General features: G+C 46.5%; 1 protein-coding gene across 4 annotated transcripts in view; it reads right to left on the bottom strand.

The window, feature by feature from the left end:
- nfic (nuclear factor I/C) overlaps positions 1 to 20,521 on the bottom strand; it is a 788,712-nt gene that overhangs the window by 428,423 nt on the left and 339,768 nt on the right. For all 4 annotated transcript variants that reach the window (XM_072482538.1, XM_072482537.1, XM_072482536.1 and 1 more), the window contains exon 4: positions 2,284 to 2,358. In XM_072482538.1, coding sequence (XP_072338639.1) covers positions 2,284 to 2,358 — 75 coding nt within the window. The remainder of the gene's footprint in view (positions 1 to 2,283; positions 2,359 to 20,521) is intronic.

Here is a 20,521-nt window from a genome sequence, read left to right on the forward strand (position 1 = left end):
TTAGGCTTTTAAAAAAATCCCTCCAAAACATTGACTGAAATGCTCCAAACCCTTGCGTGTAATGTGGCAGGCATGGAGCTTCTGGGAGATAAGGTAAAACAAAGGGAGTGGAAGAGCTAAAAAGGGACAACAAATTAAAGAATTGTAAAAGCAGCATCATGGGCAGGAGCAACTTTATTAAAAAGTGAACACCCCAGTCAATTCATAGGCAAAGGGGACAGTTAGAAGCAAGGATTAACAAACAGCAACGACTAAATGAGGTGTATTTATTAGACATATAACTAAATGTGAACAACTGAGATTAAAGTAAAAATAGAAGGGAACAAGAAGAGAAATATAACGAAAACGGAAAATAACCGACAGAAGTATATCGAAGGTGGTTACGGTCATGAGGGGGCCTTAACAAAGGCCTACGAAGTCTGGGGATTTGATTTTCCCGGAAGCCCTCCGAGAATACATGCTCCCGCTGAACGGGGGCAGTGTCTCCAAGTGCTTCCGGTATAAAGCCGGCCGGGCACTCATTCGGAGTGCTTGTGCATGTGCAAGTCTCTGTAGAAAACTCCAATGAATCGATCATTTATCCAGCAACCCGATGTGGACTCCTTCCTTTGAGAGCGGCCATAATGGAAGCCATGACATTTATTTGTTATGGGTGTCCACAAATGAGACAAGCAACTCTTTACCTAGGAAAGTGGATAGTCATTTGTGACATAGGACAATACATACAGGATGGTAAATGAGAGCGACAGACAAAATGAAGGTTAGAAAGGGTAGTGATGGAAACTAATGTTAATGTCCATGTATGGGGTAAATTACATAAGGGAGAAAGAGCATAGCAATCTTAAAAGTTCATATTTGGGGATTGGCACAAAAGGCAAATTAATGATTCCTGACATGGTTCCAATGCTTAGAAAAGGAGGGGAGTTGATAAAAAGAAACCGAGGTGGTAAATAATGCTTGGGTAAGAACAAGCTGCCTTCATAAGTAACTGAGAATCCTTGCTGGAAGAAAGGTGACTAGTACGGGGAAACAGGCTGCACATAAACTAAGCAGTAATGTTCAAGCAGCAGCAGGAACTCATGTAAACTAGATGGATGTGGATGCGAGCGGGAAGGTATGGAGTTAATAGTTTCACGAATGAGGCCAATGTGAAAAGCAGCTAAAGGTATGTGGAATACAAATATCTAGAGAAAGACACACAGGAGCAAGAGTTCGAGAATGGGCAGACACTGGGGAACATGAGAAGAAGCAAATCTATAATAAAATATATACACATGAACACTAGAAGCATTAGAAATAAGAGGTGGGAACTGGATACTGTTGTGGCTGTTGGGAGCTAACAATGTGGTGGAAATATCATAAACATGGCTAAATGCTGAAGCTGGAAGCAAATCTAACATTCAAGAGCAGAGACAGAGTTCCCAGAAGGAGGTCATGTAACCCTATATATCAGGGACACATAGAAAATAAAAGATATTAACCGAGAATCTTTCGGCCAGTTTTCAAGCTTGGCAGGTTGTGAGAAAATGATCCTCCAGAAAAGATGTTAGAAGCCTGCGATTTGCAGACTAGAAAGGAAGCACGAGACATGCACTTAAAGTGGTAAATAAAATTGTTAAGGATACAAAAATCTGATTTCTTTAAATTGAACTGCAGGAGAAGAACAAGAGGTCACAAGTTTAAACTAGTTTCGGGCTGATGTCAGGAATTTTCTATTCACACACGGGGTTGGATTCTCCATTGCCGGGATCCTCCGATTCGCCGGCAGCGCTTTCACGCCCGCGGATTTCCCGACGGCATGGGGGTGCACACAATGGGAAATCCCATTGGCCGGCTGCTGGGACGGAGAATCCCACTCACAGTGTTTCACATGTGGATTGAATTTCTAGTGGGGGAGAAAATACTGGAATAATTTGCAAAAGAAACACCAGGATGCTACAACGGAGAGTTGTTAGAGGTCTTTCCAGTTGATTGAATTAAGATGGGATGAATAGCCTTGCTCATGTGTAAGCATCTTGCAATTCAACTCTAAAAGTTGAATTGAGCTTTTCCTTACAAGTTTCTTTGTGAAATTAAACCTAAATTATATTACCATATTGAAATAGTGACTTACGTTGTTTTCGCTATACGATAGCATCATATATAAATAATAAATCAGTGAAATGTTTCAAATAAAACTACAAAGGGTCATTATTTCAAAGAACAAATCTGACATTCTGCAAGGGTCTATACTAAATATGGTACCATAGCTGTTAAAGGGACTTGAATGAAAACAACACTTACTTCTGGATACCTGCACTAGCTCATTTACATTGAAGACGCCTGAAGTCACAAAGCTGTCGTGAAATTCTGTGTGTTCTGCAAAAGACGAGACATGACAAGTCAATGAACAGTTTGTGAAAGTATCACTTTCTTTTCATTGAAAGGAGTGTGAGCTCTAAGTTAATGGGGGGCATTCCCCAGAGGTACTACACTCAGCATCTTAACACCAAATTTTGGGAACAGGAATGCTGTGGTCATAACAATAGTTTCAGCAGTGGTGTCAGAATTGTGACCTCTTTCCCTCCTTCAATTACCAGTTGTCATTACATTAGAATCAAAGAATAGATACAGCACAAAGGAGAGCATTCGGCCCATCGTATCTGTGCTGGCTCTCCGCAAGAGCAACTCATCTCGTTCCTCCACCACGTCTGTTCTCCATAGCCCTGAAAGTGTTCTCCCTTCAGATAGTTAATAATTCTCTTTTGAAAATCACAAGTAAATTTGCCTCCACTCTGTGGCAGTGCATTCCAGACCCTAATCATGCACTGCATTAAAAGTATTTTCCTCCTGTCATTTTTGCTTCCTTTGCCAATCACTATTTTAAAATAAGTTTAGAGTACCCAATTTATTTTTTCCAATTAAGGGGCAATTTAGCATGGCCAATCCACCTAGCCGGCACATCTTTGGGTTGTGGGGGCGAACCCACGCAAACACAGGGAGAATGTGCAAACTCCACACGGACAGTGACCCAGAGCCAGGATCGAACCTGGGATCTCGGTGCTGTGAGACAGCATTGCTAACCACTGCACCACCATGCTGCCCTGCTTTGGGTATTTTGATGAATGCTCGGAACGCTGAAATAAAGGATCTTGCTTACAATGTGAGTTCACATTGTGAGGTCATACATTGTCATGGATGGGGACTATTTGGCCAGCCTGCCTTGGCACTAGTAGCCCTATGGCGGCTTCCAATTTGCAGCAGGGGGTGCAGGCTGGACCACACCCCACCCCACCCCCCAATATTGGTCCTCTTCAGGGAAGTTTCTTCCAAGATAGATATGGCAAGCTGAGAAATTACCCGGCTCACAGTATCGGCCTCAGGAACGAAAATCTGAGCTTTGGTATCTGCCATTCACAAATTCCTGTCACGTTAGAACTCTAGACATACGGGCAGAATGGCCTAAAGGCTGGGATAAAGGAAAGCTTGGTACAGATTCTGGGAGGTAGATTCTGCCAGCCCTTTGCAGACAGGCGAGGAGACGAAATATAGGTAAAATGACAGCGGAAGGTGTGGGGAGGAGAGCCCGATCTCTTCCCTTTGCCATAGCATATCGTTAGTGATGGAAACTTCAGTATTTTGGCCATCCACTGGGCAGCCAATTAAATGCCCAATTAAGAGCCACCCGCTGTCTCTGCCAGCATGAAAAAGAGCTGCCACCACATGGGATAGTTATCAGGTGAGCCCAGGTGGGCTCACAGTCACGTTCCCCAGGGTGTGCCCTCTTTCAAGGCTGCTCCATGGTCCATAGAAGGTCCCTGGCAACAATGGCTGCCCCTGCAGCTTTGGTGCACTGCTTGAAGGTGCTCCCATCCCTGATCACCTGGGATGCCTGCCTGGCTCTGGCTTGTTAATAAAAACTTCTCATCTTTGAAGGTGCTTTTCCCTGAAGCTTCTCTCTCCTGAGTTTCAGCAGTGGTAATTTCTAACAGTGGTGCTGCTGTCAAGAAATATCATGGGCAGGATTCTCCGTCGGAGAAATCAGGAAATGCGATTGGGCGAAGAACTGGTACATACCAACAGTAAAAAGGTAGTAGATAGAGCTATGCCAATTTAGGACGCAAAAAGGTATCTGTGCATGGAGGCAGAGGCATGGCTGAGTACTTTGCACCTGCCAAAGTCATAATGAAGGAGGGGGCAATTGAGTTACTGATGGACTAAAAATTGATGAAGAGAAGTTATTAGAAAGACTGGATGTACTTAAACATCATAAGTCACCAGGACCACAAAGTTTCTGTGGGAAGTAAGGGAGGTACTGGTCATAATCTTCCAATTGTCCTTAGAAAGGGGGGTGGTACTAGACGATAGGATAATTACAAATAGAACATAGAACATTACAGTGCAGTACAGGCCCTTCGGCCCTCGATGTTGCGCCAACCTGTGAAACCACTCTAAAGCCCATCTACACTATTCCCTTATCGTCCATATGTCTATCCAATGAGCATTTGAATGCCCTTAGTGTTGGCGAGTCCACTACTGTTGCAGGCAGGGCATTCCATGCCCTTACTACTCTGAGTAAAGAATCTACCTCTGATATCTGTCCTATATCTATCTCCCCTCAATTTAAAGCTATGTCCCCTCGTGTTAGACATCACCATCTGAGGAAAAAGGCTCTCACTGTCCACCCTATCCAATCCTCTGGTCATCTTGTATGCCTCAATTAAGTCACCTCTTAACCTTCTTCTCTCTAATGAAAACAGCCTCAAGTCCCTCAGCCTTTCCTCATAAGTTCTTCCCTCCATACCAGGCACCATTCTGGTAAATCTCCTCTACACCCTTTCCAATGCTTCCACATCCTTCCTATAATGCGGCGACCAGAATTGCACGCAATACTCCAAATGCGGCCGCACCAGAGTTTTGTACAGCTGCAACATGACGTCATGGCTCCGAAACTCAATCCCTCTACCAATAAAAGCTAACACACCGTACGCCTTCTTAACAACCCTCTCAACCTGGGTGGCAACTTTCAGGGATCTATGTACATGGACACCGAGACCTCTCTGCTCATCCACAATGCCAAGGATTTTACCATTAGCCCTGTACTCGGTCTTCCTGTTATTCCTTCCAAAATGAATCACCTCACACTTTTCTGCATTAAACTCCATTTGCCACCTCTCAGCCCAGCGTTGCAGCTTATCTATGTCCCTCTGTAACTTGTAACATCCTTCCGCACTGTCCACAATTCCACCGACTTTAGTGTCATCTGCAAATTTACTCACCCATTCTACTACGCCCTCCTCCAGGTAATTTATAAAAATGACAAACAGCAGTGGCCCCAAAACAGATCCTTGTGGTACACCACTAGTAACTGGACTCCAGTCTGAACATTTCCCATCAACCACTACCCTTTGTCTTCTTCCAGCTCGCCAATTTCTGATCCAAACTGCTAAATGACCCTGAATCCCATGCCTCCGTATTTTCTGTAGTAGCCTACCGTGGGGAACCTTATCAAATGCTTTACTGAAATCCATATACACCACATCAACTGCTTTACACTCATCCACCTGTTTGGTCACCTTCTCAAAGAAATCAATAAGGTTTGTGAGGCATGACCTACCCTTCACAAAACAGTGTTGACTATCTCTAATCAAATTATTCCTTTCCAGATGATTATACATCCTATCTCTTATAAACATTTCCAAGATTTTGCCCACAACAGAAGTAAGGCTCACTGGTCTATAGTTACCTGGGTTGTCTCTACGCCCCTTCTTGAACAAGGGGACAACATTTGCTATCCTCCAGTCTTCTCGCACTATTCCTGTAGACAAAGATGACTTAAATATCAAAGCCAAAGGCTCAGCAATCTCCTCCCTAGCTTCCCAGAGAATCCTAGGATAAATCCCATCCGGCCCAGGGGATTTATCTATTTTCACACTTTCCAGAATTGCTAACACCTCCTCCTTATGAACCTCAAGCCCTGCTAATCTAGTAGCCTGAATCTCAGTATTCTCCTCGACAACATTGTCTTTTTCCTGGGTGAATACTGACGAAAAATATTCATTTAGCACCTCTCCTATCTCCTCGGACTCCAAGCACAACTTCCCACTCCTGTCCTTGACTGGCCCTACTCTTACCCTAGTCATTCGTTTATTCCTGACATATCTATAGAAAGCTTTAGGGTTATCCTTGATCCTACCTGCCAAAGACTTCTCATGTCCCCTCCTGGCTTTTCTTAGCTCCCTCTTTAGGTCCTTCCTAACTAACTTGTAACTCTTGAGCGCCTTAACTGAACCTTCATGTCTTATCTTTACATAAGCCTCCTTCGTCCTCTTGACAAGTGTTTCGACTGCTTTAGTAAACCACGGTTCCCTTGCTCGACCACTTCCTCCCTGCTTGACAGGTACATACTTATCAAGGACACGCAGTAGCTGTTCCTTGAACAAGCTCCACATTTCCATTGTGCCCATCCCCTGCAGTTTTCCTCTCCATCCGATGCATTCTAAGTCTTGCCTCATTGCATCATAATTGCCTTTCCCCCAGATATAACTCTTGCCCTGCGGTATATACCTCTCCCTTTCCATCACTAAAGTAAACTTAATTGAATTGTGGTCACTAACACCAAAGTGCTCACCTACCTCCAAATCCAACACCTGTCCTGGTTCATTACCCAGTACCAAATCCAATATGGCCTCGCCTCTCGTTGGCCTATCTACATACTGTGTCAGGAAACCCTCCTGCACACATTGGACAAAAACAGACCCAAAAACAGACCCATCTAATGTACTCGAACTATAGCGTTTCCAGTCAAAATTTGGAAAGTTAAAGTCCCCCATAACAACTACCCTGTGGCTTTCGCTCCTATCCAGAATCACCTTTGCAATCCTTTCCTCTACATCTCTGTAGAGGCCTATAGAAAACCCCTAACAGGGTGACCTCTCCTTTCCTGTTTCTAACCTCAGCCCATACTACTTCAGTAGACGAGTCCTCATCAAACGTCCTTTCTGCCACCACAATACTGTCCTTGACTAACAATGCCACCCCTCCCCCTCTTTTACCACCTTCCCTGAGCTTACTGAAATATCTAGACCCCGGCACCTGCAGCAACCATTCCTGTCCCTGCTCTATCCATGTCTCCGAAATGGCCACAACATCGAAGTCCCAGGTACCAACCCACGCCGCAAGTTCACCCACCTTATTCCGGATGCTCCTGGCATTGAAGAAGGCACACTTTAAACCACCTTCCTGCCTGCCAGTACACTCCTGCAACTTTGAAACCTTACTCATGACCTCACTACTCTCAACCTCCTGTATACTGGAGATACAATTCGGGTTCCCAAGCCCCTGCTGAACGAGTTTAAACCCTCCCGAAGAGCATTAGCAAATTTCCCCCCCAGGATATTGGTACCCCTCTGGTCCAGGTGTAGACCATCCCGTTTGTAAAGGTCCCACCGACCCCAGAATGAGCCCCAATTATCCAGAAATCTGAAACCCTCCCTCCTGCACCATCCCCATGTGTTCAACTCCTCTCTCTCCCTATTCCTCATCTCGCTATCACATGGCACGGGTAACAACCCAAAGATAATAACTCTGCTTGTCCTAGATCTAAGTTTCCACCCTAGCTCCATGATATCCTGCCGTACATCCCTATCTCTTTTCCTACCTATGTCGCTCGTACCTATGTGAACCACGACTTGGGGGTGGACCACGACTTGGGGCTGCTCCCCCTCCCCTTAAGGATCCCGAAAACACGATCCGAGACATGACGCACCCTGGCACATGGGAGGCAACACACCAACCGCGAGTCTCTCTCGTTCCCACAGAATCTCCTATCTATCCCCCTAACTATGGAGTCTCCAATGACTAATGCTCTACTCCTCTCCCCCCTTCCCTTCTGAGCAACCGGGATAGACTCTGTGCCAGAGACCTGTACCTCATGGCTGACCCCTGGTATGTACACCCCCCCCCCCCCAACAGTATCCAAAGCGGTATACTTGTTACTAAGGGGAACGACCACAGGGATCCCTGTACTGACTGCTTCCTCCCAGCCCCTCTCACCGTCACCCATCTATCTTTATTCTTCGGAGTAACTACATCCCTGAAGCTTCTATTTATGGCCACCTCTGCCTCCCGAATGATCCGAAGTTCATCCAGCTCCAGTTCCCTACCGTGGTTTCTGAGGAGCTGGAGATGGGTGCACTTTCCACAGATGAAATCAGCAGAGACACTGACGGCGTCCCTCACCTCAAACATTCTGCAGGAGGAACATTGCACTACCTTCCCTGCCATCCCCTCTAGATAAAAAAAAGAAAAAGAAATGTTATACTCTTGTTCAAAAAAAGTATGTAAGAATAAACTCAGCAATTACAGATCAGTGATTTAACCTTGGTGGTGGGAAAGTTTTTCAAAATGAGAATCTGGGATAAAAGTAATGGTCATTTGGACAAGTGTCCATTGATTAAGCAACACCAGCACAGATTTGTTAAAGACAAGTTGAGTTTACTCAATTTGATTGAGTTTTTTGATGAAGTAACAAGAGAGGGCTCATAAGAGTAACATAGTTGGTGTGGTGTACTTGTCCTTCCAAAACACTTTTGATAAGTGAAACATAAAAAGCCTGTCAGAAAAGCTGAAGTTCATGAAATAAAAGAGATAGTGGTAGCTTGGACAAGAAGAGCAATGGTAAAGGGTTGCTCTTTGGACAAGAGGAAAGTATAAGATGATGTTTTTGAGGGTTTAGCACTAGACTACTACTTTTTGATATTTATTGATGATTTAGGTTTAGGTGTAATGGGCACAATTTCAAAATTTGCAGTTGACACAAAACTTGTGAACAGGAAGCAGGATAATGATAGATTTCAAGATGACACAGTGTTCTGGATCACAAACAGGTCACCAACACTGGAAGTGGTGCAACTCTATTTTATTATTAGGTTAACTATATTAACTTACTTGAACTGTGGGTAAATGCAATACCAGCTTTAACTGTTGACCCTTGCCTAGTCCTAACCAGGTGATGCACTCAGCACATGGTGAATGCCTGTGTTGCAGGCTGTGAGCTCTGTGCTCCTGGCTGGCTGCTACTAGAATGAGCGGGAACTCTCCTGTCCCCTGTCTTTATAGTGCGTGTGCTCTCACTGGTGATTGGCTGCGGTGTTGTGTATGCTGCTTGGTCCCACTGCATGTCCATCAGTGTATGTGTGTGTGGCTGCACCATGATATACTGGTGTATATTATGACAGGGTGGCAGTCAATAATCCAAATTTGGCAAATGATATTTAATGCAGGTGAGTGTGAAGTGGTACATTTTGGTTGGAACAGCAAGCATAGCAACTAAGAGGTACGATGCTAAAAGGGGTGCAAGAACCAGAGATCTGGCGGTATAAGTGCACAAATCGTTGAAGTAGGCAAGGCAGGTTGGGAAAGCATTTGAAAAAGCAAATTATATAATAACAGTGAAGTTATGATAAATCTTTATGAAACAACAGTTCTGATTCAAATGGAGTATTGCATCCAAATCTGGATGTCATACTTTAGGAAGGATGTGAAGGCTTTAGAGAGGGTGCAGAAAAGACCCTGCATCTGTTCTCCTTCGAGAAAGTCGAGAGGAGATTTGGTAGAGGTGATTAAAATCAGGGCTAGACAGTGTAGGTAGGTGGAGTTCATTCCCTTCGGCAGAGGAGCCGAGAACCAGAGGACCCTGGTTTAAGGGTGAAAGACAAAAGAACCAAAAGCAACTTCTAATGTTCCAAAGAAGGGTTATACCGGATTCAAAAATTCTGGGGGTATTTTCCACTCCCAATTTCAGTGGGAAGCAATGATAGCGGGGGCGGAGATTGGAGGGGAAGTCCCAAAACAGCTTTCACTCAACGGGATTTTCACGTTCGATTGCCCGCCCCTAGCAATGACGTAATGGGATGCAGTCAGGAAAGGTCGGGAATCCATTACCATACATTTAAATTAGTAGGAGCCCAACTTTACTGGCCCCCCGCCCCCAGGGACTGGTTTAGCACAGGGCTAAATAGCTGGCTTTGAAAGCAGACCAAGGCAGGCCAGCAGCACGGTTCAATCCCATGTCTAGGTTGGGAGGGGTGGGGGGGGGTCATTTTTTTCAAAACATTTCAGATTGGGATGCCGTTTAAAAACAGTGTCTTGATCTGGCAGGAGGAGAAGTTGCTGGCAGAGCAGGCTCTTTGACGTTGTGGGTTCCACTTTTTCCCCAAAGGGCTTGAAACTTTGGCAGTAAAAGCTGGCAAAGTAGCTGATGGACTGCCCTCTGCTACTCCCGAGACAGCATTTTGAAAAATAACATTAAATTCCATCCGTTAGCTATCTCCATAGATGCTGCCAAACCTGCAGAGTTTTTTCCAGCAATTGTTGCTTTTTATTTCAGATCTCCAGCTTCTGCAGAATTTTGCTTTTATTTATATGAGAAGACATTTACTTTTAACATACAAGTGATTAAGATTTGGAATGCACTGCCTAACATGGTGATGGAGGCAGATTCAATTGTTCCTTTCAAAATGGAATTGCATAAGCACCTTCAAGATAGAAAATCTTCAGGTTCATGGGTCAAAAATGCGTGTGGCACTAGCTCAATTGCTCTTGAAAGCCAGTGCAGACTCGACAGATTGAAGAGCCTTCTTCTATGCTCTAACCAGGCTATAGTTTTGTGATTCTGTACAAGTGATTGCATACTAGCTATCATTAATTGATCACTGTGGGTAGCAAGGTGGCGCAGTGTGTTAGCCCTGCTGCCTCATGGCGCCGAAGTCCCAGGTTCAATCCCAGCTCTGGGTCACTGTCTGTGTGGTGTTTGCACATTCTTCCCGTGTTCGCGTGGGTTTCGCCCCCAAAACCCCAAAAATGTGCAGGCTAGGTGGATTGGCCACGCTAAATTGCCCCTTAATTGGAAAAAATGAATTGGGTACTCTAAATTTTAAAAAAAATAAATAATTGATCCCTGTAAGGGGCATCCTTCTCTACTGGAGCTCATAGGGCCATTAATCACAGCCTGCTCACTGTGAAAACCAACAAGGCTATAGAAGGCAAGGCCATATGTTAGCTGCTAGCAGCATCGATGGGAAACATGATTAATGGATTCATTCTGATGATCAAAGCATGCATGATCTGGTAGATCCACCTATGCACAAAAAACATAATAACATATTCTCTGCAGAAGATGTCCTGATATGCCCACTTGGTGCTGGATTCTGCAGAGAGGCTTTCATAATGCTGCAACTGTAATTGGCTCCAGCATAGCAGAATATCATTGCATTCTATAATTAAGTTCCAAATTCAATAAATCTCAGATTATGACCAGTTAATGCTGCAGACCAAGAAAGAGATGCACGGTCAATCTAATTTTATTTTTACGTCAATACAGTGTGGAAGTAAATGGGTTAATACCTCCAGTAACAAAATGAATTTAACGCAAGCATGCTAAGAATATGTACGAATGGCAGCACGGTGGCGCAGTGGGTTAGCCCTGCTGCCTCACGGCGCCAAGGTCCCAGGTTCGATCCCGGCTCTGGGCCACTGTCCGTGTGGAGTTTGCACATTCTCCCCGTGTTTGCGTGGGTTTCGCCCCCACAACCCAAAAATGTGCAGTGGAGGTGGATTGGCCACGCTAAATTGCCCCTTAATTGGAAAAAATGAATTGGGTACTCTAAATTTAAAAAAAAGAATATGTACGAAAACACAGCCAATGGTGCTGTATTGAGTTAATTAGAACAAGTTAGTGAGTAAGTGGGAATCCTGTGGTGCAGCTCACTGTTATTGAAGTGGTACTAATAATAGTATAACCACATACTTGGTGGGTTTGACAGTGTAGTGACTGTGGCATTGGATTAACAACCTAAATGTTTTAGCATCAAATCGCACTGTACTTCTACCAGCCAAGTGTCTAGAGCTACGTAGCGGGAGAGGAGGCCACAACTAACCCACTCTCTACATCTAGCAACTTAGGGAGCTTGTAGGGATACATCATCAGGGACAGCTACCACTCTTCTTGTTGCTTCCTGGAAATTGGGCAGCTTGCTGGGCTCTGTCTCCTCAGTGGTATTTATGTGTGGCAGATAATGAAAAGACACAGTGGTTAACACTGCTGCCTCACAGCTCCAGGGACCCGGGATCGATTTTGACCTCGGGTGACTGTGTGGATTTGCACACAGTCTGGACGTTCTCTCCATGTCTGCATGGGTTCCCTCCGGGTGCTCCGGTTTCCTCCCACAGTCCAAAGATGTGCAGGTTAGGTGGATTGGCTGCACTAAATTGCCCCTAGGTGGGGTTACGGGGATAGGGTGCTCTTTCGGAAGGTCGGCTCAGACTAGATGGGCCGAGTGGCGTACTTCCGCACTGTAGGGATTCTATGATTCTCTGACAGCTGGTGCCCATCCAGCTGGGGTAGGGGAGCATCAAGGTTTAGAAATGGCGACAGGCCCTGCCACTCGTTTTATGAGGGGAAGATCATGGAGGAAAGTCCAGCCAAAGAACTTTCTCTTAACGGCAGAATGTCAAGGAATGAATGCCAGACCAGCAACCCATGCTGATTCCTCAGGCTGATACTCTCCAGCATGTTGTGCGATTTCCATCTGAACAAATTTGCTCATGTCTTACTGGTCACAATCACTGCCCAGGCAAGGTGGCAGACATTATCTGCTCTTACGCTCCTGCTAATATTGTTCTGGATCAATTTGATCTTATTAGCTTTACCGTAAAATGGAAGATATTCACCCATAATTTTCCTGAAGTCTGATGTCCAGCAGCCCACCGCCTGTCTGGGCCCTCTCCTGTCTGTTGTGAACCAATTCCTCCTTTGGGGACACAGAGGGTGCATCATTGCCGCACGTGTCATTCATTGCAGGACTGGGGCCTCGGGGGCGGGGGGGGGGTACTGCTGGACATGGATAGGTCAGGGCACGGAGCGGTGCTGGGTGAGGACGGTGCCATGTGCATACTCGGGGGTCGGGTGCCAACTCACCTGTGCGACCCGGTGGAGGTCATTGATCTTCTTATAGGACTGGGTGCCGGTCCTCCTGATCACGCTCCCTGAGCTGACAGCCGCTGCCACTTCCTCCCAGGCAGCACTGGCTGCACGACCCTCGAAGGAACAGGGCATCCCGTCTGGCCTCCACCACGTCCAGTAATCTGCCAAGTTCGGCATCCCTGAATCGTGGGGCTGGTCTTCTCAGCGGGACGGCTGGGAGCAGAGTGGGGTTGACTGTGTCGGAGAGGTTTATGTGCTGCTCTCCTTCGCTAGCATGGAGCTGGCGAGCACGGTCCTGGCGAATCAGCCGCCGGGACCATCATATGCGGCGTAAAGCCCATATAGCCTCGTTAAGTGGACCATTTCATAGTGGTGATGGCCTCACCAGGCTGAGCATCGGGAAGCTCGTGGCAGTTCCCTCTCGCTACCACACTTAGAAACGTTTAGGTTAAATTGCGGCCATAAATTGTCCAGGTGAGGGACAGGGCAGGGAAGCTGGTGGTCGCTCCAGATCAGATTAACAAGGTCTTTAAGGAATTCTAATGAAATGAAATGAAAAATGAAAATCGCTTATTGTCACAAGTAGGCTTCAAATGAAGTTACTGTGAAAAGCCCCTAGTCGCCATATTCCGGCACCTGTTTGGGGAGGCTGGTACGGGAACTGAACCATGCTGCTGGCCTGCCTTGGTCTGCTTTCAAAGCCAGTGATTTAGTCCTGTGCTAAACCAGCCCCTATGAGAGGTTGTATGGGTCAGAGCCACCTGGGGGAGGCCAGTAGATGCAGGAATTTCTAGATGGGCTGGAGTACGCAAGGTTAGGGGAGGGAGACAGGGCTACATTAGAGGGGACGATAGTGGAGCAGGAGATAAAAGATGCGATTAGGAGGATGCTATCGGGGAAGGTGGCAGGGCCGGATGGGTTTATGGTGGGATATTATAAAAAATTCAAAAATAAGCTGATGGTGGGGATGTTTGAGGAGGCGATAGGGAAGAGGGTGTTACCACAAACTTTGGGGCAGGCATCGATTTCCCTGTTACTTAGGAAAGATAAGGATCCGACGGAGTGTGTATCGTATAGGCCCATATCACATTTAAACGTGGACGCAAAGATATTGGCGAAGGTACTGGCGGGTAGGCTGGAGGAGTGCCTTCCGAAGGTGATAGGTGAAGATCAGACGGGGTTTGTGAGAGGGAGGCAGTACTTTTTGAACATTTGGAGGGTATTGAACGTGGTAATGGTACCGGAGGAGGGGAAGGAAACAGAGGTGGTTGTGGCATTGGACGCCGAGAAAGCGTTTGACTGGGTGGAATGGGGGTACTTGATGGCAGTTTTAGAGCAGATTGGAATTGGACTCAGATTTGTGGACTGGGTAAAGGATATAAGGAGGGGATGCCCGCACAATGTCCGCACAATTAAGATCAGCTCAGAATACTTTCCTCTCCACCGTGGGACTAGGCAGGGATGTCCTATGCTCCCCCCTGCTGTTTGCTCTCGCGATTGAGCCATTGGCCATCGCATTAAGGAGTTTGTGTTTGGAAAGGGATAGTGCGGCGGGGGATAGAGCATAGGGTGTCCTTATATGCCGATGACTTGTTATTATACATGTTGGAACCGAGTGTGCCAATAGGGGGAATATTGGAGCTGCTTTGTGTGTTTGGGTCTTTCTCGGGTTACAAATTAAATCTAGACACGAGTGAACATTTTGTGGTGTCTCGGCCGGGGGTGGGGACGAGGGTGGGGGGGCTGCCATTCCGTAAGGCAGGAATTCACTTTAGATACCTGGGGATGCAGGTTGCTCGAGATTGGGGAGGGCTCCGTAGGTACAACATTTCTAGTTTGGTTGGGAGGGTGAAAGCTGATCTGGCAAGGTGGGATGGTCTCCCTCTGTCACTGGCGGGTTGGGTACAGGTGGCTAAAATGAATGTGCTGCCGCGATTCCTGTTTACTTTTTCAATGCGTACCGATTTTCCTGCCAAAGGCATTTTTTTAGAGAGATTGAAGGGATGATTACCTTGTTCATATGGGGAGGGAAGGCGGCCAGAATTAAAAAGGTGCTACTACAGAGAGGAAGGCAGGCAGGGGGTTTGGGTCTTCCGAACCTGATGTCTTATTACTGGGCGGCGAATATGGAGAAGGTACGGAGCTGGGTCAGAGGGTTGAGTCCCAATGGGTCAGAATGGAGGGGGTCGGGATTGAAGGCGCTAGCGACAGCGCCCCTCCCGACGGCCCCGGGGAGATACTCAGGGAGTCCGGTAGTAATAGCTTCATTGAGAATTTGGAGGCAGTTTCAACAGCACTTTGGGTTGGGGGCTGGGTCACGGGAAATGTCGATTCGGGGGAACCATAGATTTGAGCTAGGGAAGTGGGATGGAAATTTTCAGAGATGGGAGGAGAAAGGAATTAGGATACTAAAAGATTTGTTTCTTGGGGGTCATTTTGGGGGATTGAAGGAGCTGGGAGCGAAGTATGGGCTGGAGCAGGGGTAAATATTTAGATACATGCAGGTTTGAGACTTTGCCAGAAAGGAGATACAGAGCTTCCCTGTAGAGCCGGTTTCCACATTGCTGGAGGAGGTGCTGACGACAGGGGGACTGGAGAAGTGGATAGTATCGGCAGTTTACGGGGCTATTTTGGAGGAGAAGAAGGCTCCGCTAGAAGAGATCAAGGCAAAGTGGGAGGAAGAGTTGGGAGAGGATATGGAGGAGGGGTTCTGATGTGTGGTGCTCCGGAGGGTGAACGCCTCCACCTCATGCACGAGGTTGGACCTGATACAGCTGAAGGTGGTGTACAGAGCGCACCTTACGAGGGCGAGGATGAGCCGGCTCTTTGAGGGGGTAGAAGATGTGTGAACGTTGTGGGGGAGGGAGAGGGGGGGGGGGGCGCAAACCACGTTCATATGTTTTGGTCCTGTCCAAAGCTGGAGGATTATTGGAAGGAGATTTTTAGGGTTATCTCTAAAGTGACGTGAAACTGGACCCTGGTGCTCAGGAGGTCATATTCGGGGTGTCGGACCAGCCGAGGTTGGAAACGGGCACGGAGACAGATGTTGCAGCCTTCGCCTCGTTGATCGCCCGTAGGTGGATCCTGTTAGGGTGGAGATCAACCTCTCCACCCTGTGCCCTGGCATGGGGACCTGCCGGAATTCCTAATGCTTGAAAAGGTCAAATTTGAACTGAGGGAAAGGATGGAGGGGTTCTACAATTCATGGGCATTATTCATTATGCACTTTCGAGAGTTGGATCACATCGAACATAAAGGGGGGGGGGGCGCTGGCAGGGTTGGGGGGAGATGGACTGTATGTGTTAATGGTGACTATGGGTGATTCCTGATTCCTTTTTGTCATTTGTTTATGTTAACAAGCGCTAATGTCTGAGGTTTGCTGGGAGGATGGGATCGCTGTTATTGATATGGGAATTGACATTACATTCGTTACTGATTATTGTTGGGTGTAAATTTGGGAGAAAATTTGAAAAAGTAGAATTAAAATCTTTTTTTTTTTTTAAATTGCGGCCATGGTGTTTTCAGGACTTTAACCCAAAGCACCTCACAGCCAATGAAGTATAGTCACTTTCCTAATGCAGAGAAACAGCAAGCTCCCACAACAAGTAATGAAATAGATCTGTTTAGGGTGTTGATTGAGGGATGAATTTTAACTAGGATGAAGGAAAATTTCCCAGTTTTTCTGTGAATAGTACCACAGTATCTTTAACATCCACCTGACAAGGCAGATGAAACCTTGGTTTAGATTAGATTAATTGCTTAAGTCTCTGGAATGGAACATGAACACGCAACTTTCTGATTTAGAACTGAGGGTGGTACCAGTGAACTCAGACCGGTACCACTGGGCCACATTTGACTGGTTATTACCTCAAAATTAAACCTAATCATGTCAAGAATAGCTTATGTATGCAAATTTGCCACAATGAGAAGAAATGGAACTCATTGATACACTTCTAAGAGAGTTTCCTCACAGATGCAAATATCAAAATATTTCATAATAAATGTCTCTTGAGACAGCGAGGGACTGCTAACCACATCCTCATCTATCTATTTGAAAAACAAGGGGCTTCTTCAAACAAGCTGCCCTCCACTTCAAAGAAATTGAAGGGAATTTCTAGACAGCTGTCCTCGAATATTAATTCATTTAAGTTCAACAGTGTGCCCATGTCCAGAATGTGAGGATAAGAATTGCGTGAATGATCATCAAGTCAAGAAATAGGTTCAATATTCTTGCATTAAATTTGTTTATGCATCCTTGTGAATGTTTTTTCCGGCCAGACATTTAATCGGTTCTATGATCCGATGGGGGAGTATTTGTGGATAACAATATAGTGCCCAATGGCATCCATTGCAATTTGAATTGAGAAAAGAGAAATAATTAATCCTGTAGTGGAGCCCTTTCACTCCACACAAACATTTAAAGGCTTTGGTACATAGTATGGATCTAGAAGCTGCTTCTAATGGCAAACGTGTAACTGTATTGGGAATAAAGTACATAATACGGGAAGGGGCGATGGTTTGTGCCAGAGAAGTCAAACAATGTTGCCTGACCGAGCAAATGGCACTCGAGTAATTTTCTCCCCTTTTTCCCCCAGTCATATATGGAATCCACTTCGATCATGAAGTCTACAGCTATAAAGAATGAATCGCAAACAGCATTTTCACGCCGACTCTGATGCTTCAAACAATGAACTACAATTGTTAAACTTTGCTTTCATAACTTGCAAAATGTATTGTTGCCATCATTATTCAAAAATATTGCACAGAATTAAAAAAAAAAATGACATTGTCCTTCGGGGTGGGCGTCCACCTGATAGCTGAGGTAGATCGCCTCTCTCGTATGAAATACGCACATTGCTTATCGTAGGCGGACACCAGCCTCAGAGAACCGCTTTAACACAGCATCCAGTTGTCCAAGAGCTCTTACTCAAAGACTCCCGTGATGAGCACATCATTTAAATAGACAGCCACATGTGGCAGCCCTCTCAGGATGTTCTCCATTACGTGCTGGAAAATAGCACAGGCAGAGGAGACTCCGAAAGGCAGCCACCTATACTCTTAGAAATCCCTGTGCATACTGACATATTTGTGGGAGGCAGGATCCAACACAAGCTGCAAATAGGCGTGGCTCATATCCAGCTTTATGAATGAAAGTTCAGTAGTTGCAGGCTTCACGTAGAAATCCTCTATGTGGGGCATGGGATAGTGGTGAAGCCTTGTTTAACGTCAATTCCCGCATAAACAAAACATTTTGACCGGCTTTATTACTGGTACTGCTGGCGCTGCCCAATCGGTGAACCGGATGGGCCCGATGATCCCCAAGGCCTCCAATTGACTGAGCTCGGTCTCCACCTTTTCCAACAATGCATAGGGAACCAGGCGCGCCTGGAAATACTGTTACGGGACTTCTGGTTCGACATGTATGTGGGCTACAGCCCCTTTCATCATCCAAAATCTGGGTTGGAACACCGGGATATTTTCCTAATACCTTGCCCAAACCACTGGAACCCATCTGGAGGATGTGCTGCCAGTGCAGCTGTAGATGGCGCAACCAGTCATGGGCCAACAGGCTGGGCCCCATTACCACAATAAGCGGATGGCGCACCAACTGATGGCCATAAACCATCAGAGTGAGAAGAGTGCCTACGATTTCCAACGGTTCTCCCGTGTAGGTGGCCAACCTGGTCTGGGTGTCTTTCAAATCCAAGGTCTGAATCCACAGTTGAATGCCACACAGTTGAACCCACAGTTTGGGGCAGCTCGGTAGTGGAGTGGCTAGCACTGTGGCTTCACAGCACCAGGGCCCCAGGTTTGATTCCCCGCTGGGTCACTGTCTGTGCGGTGTCTGGACGTTCTCTCCATGTCTGCATGGGTTTCCTCCGGGTGCTCTGGTTTCCTCCCACAGTCCAAAGACATGCAGATTAGGTGGATTGGCCATGATAAATTGCCCTTAGTGTCCAAAAAGGTTAAGAGGGGTTATTGAGTTATGGGGGTAGAGTGGAAATGAGGGTTTAAGTGGGTCGGTGCAGACTCGATATGCTGAATTGCCTTCTTCTGCACTGTACGTTCTATGTTCTATGCATGTGATCAAACATCTTTTGCCAGACTACGAAGCCTGCTGCGCCAGTGTCCAATTCCATATTGAGCAGGTGCCCATTCACCCACACCGTTACATTAATGGGGGCCACTCAGGGGCTGCCATGCAATTCCACTGCAGTCGCCTTCCTCGTCTGGCTCATATAAATGGAAAGTATAGGCCCTGGGCTGGTACCGGTCTCTGTTGGGGCTTTTGGACTGGACTGCTGGTTGACTTGTGGCCTGCATTCATGCCGGGGTCGGTGGCCACAAACCCCACATCGACCTAGTTGCCTGTCTGCGGACTCAAGGGAAGTCTCCCCCCATTGGAAAGACTCTTCCTTCAGCCACCGGTCGTGCCTTTATGGTGTTTGGTCCGGGGTAAGGTGGCAGTGGTTCAGGGAGAGGCACCTTTACAGGAGGGGGCACCCCTTAGGGTGTCCTGTATGTCCTGCACCACTCACTCTGCGCTATCCCGGACAGCGTGGATGACCTGTTGCAAGGTCAGGAAAGGCTCATCTAGCAGTTCTTCTGAGAGGCGGCATTGTTTATGCCGCAAACCAAGCAGTCACGCAGCACTTCAGATAGGACGGCGGCGCCATATTCACAGAATTCTGCAATTTTACGTAATCTAAACAAAGACTTAGTCGGGTTAAAATGTTACCCCACTGATCATCGAAAGTTTCAGTGTCTGGGGCCTCTGGGTTTGTAAGGCTCTGTGTCACTCCAAACATATGTGTGTTACATGCAGTTAGCAAGATGACTATCTGGCAGTCGTTTTCTGCAATATTATTGGCCCGTAAAAAGTAACGGATCCTCTGTGCATACGGATTCCAATCTTCCCGTCCAGCATCAAGCACGTCCAAACGTAATGAAAGCAAATCTTTGATCTGGATCCAAGAGTTGGAACTTTCAAGGTGGATCAGCAGCGACGTTAGCTATCCAGTTTTATCCTCATCGCCAGTTTTGTAAAGGGCAACGAAGAATCCTCACTGTGTTTGGCAGAAACAAAAACTTATTGTATTTGCTGTAACTATTATTTACAGCTCCAGCAGTTCCCTACAGGGTCTTTCTTGGTCGGTGCCATACTGGCTGACTCCATTTATCCAAAGCCAAGCATTAAGGGTCCCTCGCCCCCTTATCGGGGGAGCTTGTACTCCGTAAGGTCCACTACCCCATAAAACCCGTAGAGGTTATAACAGAGAAACAGACAGGTTTTCTCTCCAGATCCTCTGACACTATCAAAAAAAAAGCAGGGGGATGTCTAGTGTGCTTGAAGCTTGGGGCCTTAAGATGCCAGCAAGCCTGGTTCCACAGAGATCAGGGCGCTTTAAAAAAAAAATAGGGCACCATGATCTCAAAGTTAATAAACAGGTCCCACTCTACCCCTCCCACACAGACATCGTGACCCACCCCCAACTCCAATCCATAATCGCCAGCAATTTCCCCCGCCCCACTTTGTGGCAAGTTGGTATGTCCCTG

The sequence above is a fragment of the Scyliorhinus torazame genome, chromosome 18 (assembly GCF_047496885.1).
Source record: "Scyliorhinus torazame isolate Kashiwa2021f chromosome 18, sScyTor2.1, whole genome shotgun sequence".
Classification (NCBI taxonomy): domain Eukaryota; kingdom Metazoa; phylum Chordata; class Chondrichthyes; order Carcharhiniformes; family Scyliorhinidae; genus Scyliorhinus; species Scyliorhinus torazame.